At 31.4% G+C, this 8,268-nt stretch overlaps 1 protein-coding gene across 1 annotated transcript; it reads left to right on the top strand.

Moving 5' to 3' along the window:
* Positions 1-2,771: 2,771 nt before the first annotated feature.
* LOC111387050 (protein MAK16 homolog) lies at positions 2,772-6,346 on the top strand. Its single transcript, XM_023011569.1, has 9 exons — positions 2,772-2,982; positions 3,136-3,245; positions 3,394-3,512; positions 3,630-3,727; positions 4,981-5,068; positions 5,171-5,302; positions 5,412-5,511; positions 5,656-5,786; positions 5,904-6,346. The coding sequence occupies exons 1-9, from the start codon at positions 2,921-2,923 to the stop codon at positions 5,946-5,948; spliced, it is 885 nt and encodes a 294-aa protein (XP_022867337.1). The 5' UTR covers positions 2,772-2,920; the 3' UTR covers positions 5,949-6,346.
* The last annotated feature ends 1,922 nt before the right edge of the window (positions 6,347-8,268 follow it).

The following is an 8,268-nucleotide window of genomic DNA, read 5'->3' as shown; positions in this document are numbered from 1 at the left end:
CTGCCCATAAATAAAATATTTGCAAAAGGTTGGAAGAAAATAAAAAAATAACAAGAAACCTATAGCGGTGTCACGTTTCTCAATGGTTTGTGTAGTGACTGTAAATTTTTAAATTCATGTCATTCCTGAGTTTGGAATCGATAGAAAAAAGTAAACATTACAGTTTTCACTTATCAATAGATGAAAAATCCAATAAGCAGACAACACTAATAAGAAGAAAGGGAAGTCATGCCCCTCATAGGGTGGTCGAGTTGGTAGAGTAGGTCAGTGCGGAGGCCTTTGGTCACGAGTTCAATTCCCCTTACCAACACTTTCTTAGTCGAGCCTGTCCATAGGACTTGCCTAGTGCAATTTACTTGGCTGGTGTGGTTTGTAAGCTATTGCATCAACCTGAGAGTTAATCTAGTACGCACTCGAAAGGTGACGATCGTGGGTTCCCTGTCATTAAAAACAAAAAAAAAGGGTAAATCATGAACCTCACTGAAGTTTATAAACAGACGATCATCAAGTGAAACATAAAATATTTCTAAACTTTTATTACTAAATAAAGAAAAAAAAAATAATAATATTGTTAAGGAAAAATCTATAAACAACAAAATAACAATGTAAGATAAATAGTAGTTTTGAACGACTTGTCATTTAATCGTAAAAAGTTATTAAATTATTTATTTAATTAATATTTTAAAATATAATTATTTGCATATAAATATTTTATATAAACATTTTAACCTTAACCAAGTATTTAGTTATTGAGAAAGAGCTACGATAACACAACTTTTGCATATTGCTCAATAGCGCGCTCATTTATTTGCTCGAAAATTCTTCCAGTACAAAAAATGTATGTTAGATTTTTGACAGATTTTTGAATTCTCACTTAAATGAGAGTGGGCCCGTGTATAAAATATTGAAAAAAATAAAAAGTTCCCGCCTTTGAATGTGAGTGTTCGGTAGGTACAAGGATTTAAATCCCTGTACCTATAGCAATGTTCTTATTTGCTACCTATTGAAGGTACCGAACTCGAAATGAACCAATCAATGCTCAAATAGTAAAAATAGGTTCAGAGTTTTGAATTTCCTAAACCCTAATTCTTCTCATATTTATAACCCCAAATCACGAATAAACAGAAAGGTCAACAAAATTCGATTAATTTGCAATAATCAATTATAACCAAGTAGAGATGCAACACATTACACATCTCGTCGACAGTAAGTTTACACTTATCATATAAATTTTATTTTCTATATATTTTTTTTATTTTTTATGAGTTCATAACCCATAAGTTAATATATCATCAATTTTTTTCCTCTATATTTTTTAAATTTTTAATAACCAGGATAGCTCTTTTTAGTATTTCTTTTCCATATTATTGATGGATAAATTATTCTTTTAATATTTAGTTTTATTATGAAAATATTATCTATAATTAAATTTATTAAACTATTTACGTTTTTACTATTATTAATTGAAAGATATTATGAATCTTAAATATTTTTTTATTTTTTATTTGATTATAGAATTATTTTTTCTAAAGATATTACTTAATTTTTTGAGTTATATAAATTTATATAACGACGAAAATTCTATCAGTTAAGCAAATTTATTAAGTTAAGTTTTTTTTATCTATCATGAAGAAAATTCCATTATTAGTCTTATATTATTATTTTTAGTTATTTTGTTACTCACTGACTTTCCGTCTCTAATATTTAATTTTTTTTTCGATCAATTTTATTAGAAACATTTTTTCAGTCTATAAATGAAATTTATTAAAAATATTTTTTTAATCATTGTGGAAAAAATCTGACTCAAAGATTATGTGTCTAATTATTTTCAATGAATATTTCAAAAATTTGGGCTCCTCACCTAATATGTAACTTTAAGCAAATGTGAAACGCGGTTCCTTAATTTGCCGTGTCAAAAAATTGATATGGTAAAAGTTGAAATGAAATAAGTTTCTGTACAGCAATATTATATACAAGTTTGTTATTATTATTATTATTTTTTAAAGTAAACTATTGTAGAAAGTATCTAAAATTATATATTTTAAAAGAGTTTAATTCATCTAAGTTAAACATAACTTTAACAGGTAATTGACACAAAACGTCCTTACCTTTAAGGTTTATTGAGGAAAACGTCTCCACCTTTCATTTTTTGACATTTTTGCCCTTATTTCCATCTTTCTTTGCGAAAAACGTTCCTTTCACCATTTTTAATATAAAATGACTAAAATACCCTCCCATTTAAATAAAGCCCAAAATAAAGAACAAATTACAATTTTATTCTTAAATGTTTTAAAAAGTGTAAGTAAGTCCAAATAATTATTAAAATGTCTAATAGTACAAAACGTCCCTACGTTTGTTTTATAGTATGAAAAACGTCCCTACATTTAAAATTGGTGAAAGGGACGTTTTCCGCAATAAAACGTGAAAATAGGGATGAAAACGTTAAAAAATTGAAACGTAGACACATTTTCCGCAAGAAGTGTCAAACGTTGGGTTTTTTTTTCCTATTATGTTTTTTAATTTTTTAATTTTTTAATTTTTTAATTTTTTAATTTTTTAATTTTTTAATTTTTTAATTTTTTAATTTTTTAATTTTTTAATTTTTTAATTTTTTAATTTTTTAATTTTTTAATTTTTTAATTTTTTAATTTTTTAATTTTTTAATTTTTTAATTTTTTAATTTTTTAATTTTTTAATTTTTTAATTTTTTAATTTTTTAATTTTTTAATTTTTTAATTTTTTAATTTTTTTTTTTTTAAAGTTTAGCCAAACGCCCAAACATGCTTCATTGAGACCCGCCGACCTCGAACTAACCCAGTTTGTTCTGCCGAAACCCATTCTCCTAAACCCTAATTTTCTCAACCCCAATTCACTGTAAACGTAAAAATCAGTTTGCAATATTCGATTCTAATCAGTAGAGATGCAGCACGATGAGGTCATATGGCAAGTTATCAGGCACAATCACTGCAGTTTCATGGCCAAGTAAACCTTTTCTGTTGTTTTGAATTTTCTTTTCATTATTCTGATATTGATTGATGTTTATAAGATGACATTCTGGGTTTTAGGTTGTGTTACTGTATTTTTATTATTATTATTTTTGGCTTGTTTTAAATTTTTGGTATGATACTATGATAGAATTGAAACTGGGATATTTTGTCGGAACCCGTATAACGTGACCGGGATTTGTAATCGGAGCTCCTGCCCTCTCGCTAATAGTCGATACGCCACCATCCGCGAACATGATGGTATTCCATTTTTTATTTGTTTTATAGTATAATAATTCATAAAATGTTAAATGTATTAAAATGTTAGTTATTTCTGGACCGTTTTATGTTTTTAGATTACTATTTGGCTGAATATTTGGGATTTGGGTATTTGGTGTTTGTTTTGCAGGAGTGTTTTATTTGTATATGAAGACGATCGAAAGGGCGCATATGCCAAATAAATTGTGGGAAAGAGTTAAATTGCCCAGAAATTATGAGAAGGCCCTTGAAATTATTGACAAACACTTGGTAATGAGTCTTTATAATTTATCTGTTGTAGTCGGAATGTAATTTGAACTAAGAGGTATTATATATATGTATGGCATGAGACTCAGAGGTCTTTAACGATTCCCCTCAATTTAACAGATGTTCTGGCCGAAACTACTTGTACATAAAACAAAGCAAAGATTAACCAAGATGACACAGATGCGAATTCGCATGAGGAAACTTGCTTTAAAGACAAGGTTTGTTATTTTTCTCTCTCTTGTTGTTTGTTCTAACAACCTTTGCTCACCTTCGCATGAGGAAACTTGCTTTAAAGACAAGGTTTGTTATTTTTCTCTCTTGCTGTTTGTTTCACCTGAACTCAAATTTCTATGCACTCTTAATTTTTTTTTCCTGAGCTTTAAGTTGATACCATCTACTTAAGTAAGACCAACCAATACTAGCACTAGCAGGGAGTCATTCCTCGCTTGCTTGCTTGTAGGATTGTTTCTTCCTTCACTAAGCTTTCTTAGATTGGACTCCTCTCTATCTATCTCAAATCCTCTGCTTGTTTGTAGTGATAAGTGTGGTATTATCAGTATATAAGAAAACTGTTGGAGATTGCAGTGAGGTATAATAGAATTTTATTGGTTCGAGACCTATCTTTCTTTGCAAACTCGATTACAATCAGTCGATGGTATCTTGGTCCACTATTTTTATTTACTAGTCTAAAACTAATTTATGATATTAGTATTGTGACTCAAGTTACTTTAGTTGTCGTCAAGATGAATAGCAATGATGATGCTTGTAGTATTAGTTTTATGTTGTTCTTTGGCCTGTGATTTAGGAGTCAATAGTCCATCCCCATTTGTTTAGATCCTTGCTTGATTTTTGGGACGGTATGTAGGAAATTGTTGAGTATGTCTCGAAAGAGATTCATAATGTTATGCTTGATACCCCTTCCTCTGTAATGTTTTAAATCCTGAAATTTACTCTCTATTTTTTGTACTTTAAGTATTAATGAGAACGGTCTTATAATTTTCAAGGGGGGTTATTTTAGGTCAATAGGTGAACATGAGATCTTAAAGTGAGGTTCTTAAATTATTGGCCAGGTGTCCTCCATTTGGCAAAGTTTATATGTTGAAAATTTTATTGATGTTTTGGTGTTAACATGTAGCCACCAATGCTATCCAGAGACGGTGCTGCTGTCAAATGACTCAACTTCGGGTGTTCCATTTTCACCTTAATATTAAGCCCCTATATGACAACCATTAAAACTAAGTTTTTTTTTTTTCAAACTTATTTTCAACCACACATTGACAAAATAAAATATTTTGCAAGTAAATTCAAAACTTTGTCCCTACTTTTGAACCACACATTCTTTTTGTATGTATGCGTTTACACATGCATGCACATGAGCTTTCTCTTAGTTCTTTCTCTTTAACTGTTGATCAGTACAAATACGAACTTTCCCACTTGTGACATGTTTCTAATACACTGCATGTTTGTTCAGGGAGAAAATTATGACAACTCCAAGGAAAGAGAAGAAAAGAGAAGCTCGGAGAGAAGAGAAGGCTGAGAAGGCAGCAGTTTTGGAGAGAGTATATCTTTTGCTGTTCTCTTTTTCATAGATTTGTTGCTTACCTTTTGGCTTTCATTCTATGGTGCACCCTCTGGAACTAATGCTATTAACCATTTTGCAGAGTATTGAAACAGAGCTACTTGAACGCCTCAAGAAAGGAGTTTATGGTGACATTTATAATTACCCTGTTGATAAGTACAATGAAATTCTTGATAAGGAGGTTATGAAGGATGCTGTTAGCGAAGACGAAGAGGTTGTTTTGCACAAGTGCTCCCAAATCTGTTCAATCATTTGGTGCTTGCTTTCTTCTCTTCTTAAAACGTGGCATAATGCTCATTGTTAGTCTACAATTGATACTACAGGAACCTGAGATAGAATATGTTGAAGGCTATGAAGAGCTTGAAGAGGAGGATATGGAAGATTTTGGTGATCTTGCAATCCCCAACATGGACGGTGATAATGGTAAATGTTGTTTTTCTTAATTTGCACATCAGTTAGTATTTGCCAATTAGGAGACTTGTGCATAATGTTTTATTTTCTTAGATGAAAATTTTTGTGTTTATAGTTTAGCTTCTATTATCGTATTTTAAATCTGAAATGCTGCAGTTGGGGACGACCTCAATGATGAGGAGACTGTAGCTGTTGAAAGCAAGAGAGGGAGGAAGGATTCTGCGAGAAAGCTGGATAAAGATGAACATGGAGCCAAATCAAAGAAGAAAGTGAAAGTACTTGTTGAGGTAAAGATGGATTTACCAATATCTCTCTCTCTTTTCACTCCCTTTATTTCATTTGTAACTATAGTACATTAATAACCATTTGTATCCATAAATGGTCTCGTACGATCTTTCTGCTAGGTCGAGCATGAAGATGCAAATGAACGACAAACAGCTGTACTATGAAGCCCTTTTCATTGTTCTATATAAAGTACTGAGATATGAGTAGGATGAGACAATCAGATCGGCATTTTAATGTGTCAACAGACGGCTGCACTCCCTGTGGTTCTCAAAGAGGGGGAGATTTTTCTCGAGGAATACCATGTTGTTTGGTTTACTAATTTCTTTGTCAAACGTAAAACAGAGCAGAGCTCTCTCTCTCTCTCTCTCTCGCAGATGTATGGCAGAATTTTCATATCCTGTTGGGAGAATCCTTCTTTTCTTGTATAAGTAGGATTTTGTTTCTCCTAAAGCAAGTTATTTAGTACTACTACCTAAATACACAACTTTGAACTTTAGGGATTATTTATCAAGAAATTTTATTTAACTAGTTAATAAAGAGTAATGCTAATCATCAACACAGTTGATCGTCTGCTGTAGGATTTTTGTCACATTGTTTAAAGAAATGGCTGATCACTGGTCTACATGATATTGGCTTACAGCCTGTGATTGATATACTATACTTTTTATTTGTTTACCTAATTAATTTCGCTGGAAGCTTTCAACCCTTGTTTAATATTGTATTTATGTCTACGGCGTTTTGTCAAAACTATGAGTAGGGTTGGCAGTAAAAACAACCTGACCCGATCATCTATGGAAGTGTTAGTTGGACCATTAAAAAACCGAAAATAATAGAAAATAAAAAATAAGGGAAAGTGGAAAGTATATTTGTTTTTTGTCATCGTTCTCTTTTGGATCCTCAAGTCCGCTCCAATATCGAGCGAAATCAAATTCTAGTATAACAAAAAAAGGGTTGAATCTCAACTTTAAGAGTCATCCATCGTTCTGTCCCTAGAGTATCGTGAGAGGTTAATCGTGGGATGTACCTCAATAGATCAGGAAACAAGAGCTGTCTGTAAATTTATGCTCCCAAAGAGTCACAATTTATATTTTAGGAATCAAACTCTCATATTGGGATTCTGTCAGCAAGGTTGAGTACATTTGCACCACTGAGACATGCCTCGAGAGCTCAAATTCTAGTATAACAATTAAAGGGAGAATGGTCAAGACAATAACTCCTTTTTTTTTTCTTTTTCTTTTTTTGAATTTTTTATATTTAATTCCTAATTAAGGTATAACTGTCTTTTTAATAAAAAATGATTTTTAAATGATCAACCGATTAGTTAGGAAGTTTCAAAAATCAATTAAAATTTTGCATAAAAAAAATTTCAATTTGAACGAATTGCCTTGTCCGATAAGGCGGCGATCCACTAGCAAATATTTCCTCACTAAGACTTGACTGAGAACCCGTCAACTCTATAAAACTCCTCCTCCCGCTTCTCTACGCACTTGGGTATCTCTCTCCGCTTCAGTTTCTTCTTTGTCTTTCCCAGAAAATTCAATGGCTGACAATCTTGGATATGAACTCGATGATGATGGCGTGGATAGAGAAGTGATTCTTGTATTAGAACAAGGGCTTGTACCCGACAAGACAGTGGATCTTTCTGGGCGTCAATTAAGGTTTCTGCCTGAAGCCTTTGGGAAACTTCATGGCTTGCTTCTTCTTAATCTCTCCCATAATCAACTTGAGGTCAGTTTTGTTTTTATTTAAGATTTATGTGAATCCATTAAAGTGTGTTATGGAGTTAGTTCCAACGAGCTAAAATACCAAAAATTCCATTCAACTAAACGAGGCCTAAACCTGGTAGTCGAATTTCAAGAATACCCATACTTTTGCGTAATTGGCTTAGTTCTCTCATCTTTCTATGATTAATAAGAATTAATTGGGAAAGAATAGTTGAATAAATAGTTATGATTATATAATTTGTAAAATAAAAATAAATAAATAAAATTATCTTGAGATTGATTTGGAGAGATATTGGTAGGTTTAGAGTTTATTCAGTATATCTAATTAGGAATTTTTATGCCTTTTTTTTTTTTTTTCTCCCAATTAACGTTATTTCCGAATTTAATTGTTTAGATTCCTCTAATTTCTTAAATTCTCGTGTTTCATACATAAAAATCAACGAGATCAATTCTCTGTGTTCGTGCGTTAATCAAAGAGTTTGATGTCTAGATTTATGGTATTCTTAGGAATCAATAGAAACTAAAAGGTGATCATGCATCCGTATTTATTTGGAATCAACGGAATTTCGATATCTGTTCGTTTAATTAGTTTATTGCTTCAGCCCTCGCTGGATCACTTTCGTAAGCAAGATCCAATTAGCCCGATTGTTAAATTCTTGCTTGTCTAATTCAAAAGGCCTTACTTCCTTTACAGTGTTGAGTAATTGGTAAAGAAAGTAGATACCTAAATAGGAAGTGCTCAATTTGCTTCTTTTTGACA

This window comes from Olea europaea, unplaced genomic scaffold (genome assembly GCF_002742605.1).
Source record: "Olea europaea var. sylvestris unplaced genomic scaffold, O_europaea_v1 scaffold3859, whole genome shotgun sequence".
NCBI lineage: Eukaryota > Viridiplantae > Streptophyta > Magnoliopsida > Lamiales > Oleaceae > Olea > Olea europaea.
This window is presented reverse-complemented; position numbering and strand designations above follow the sequence as displayed.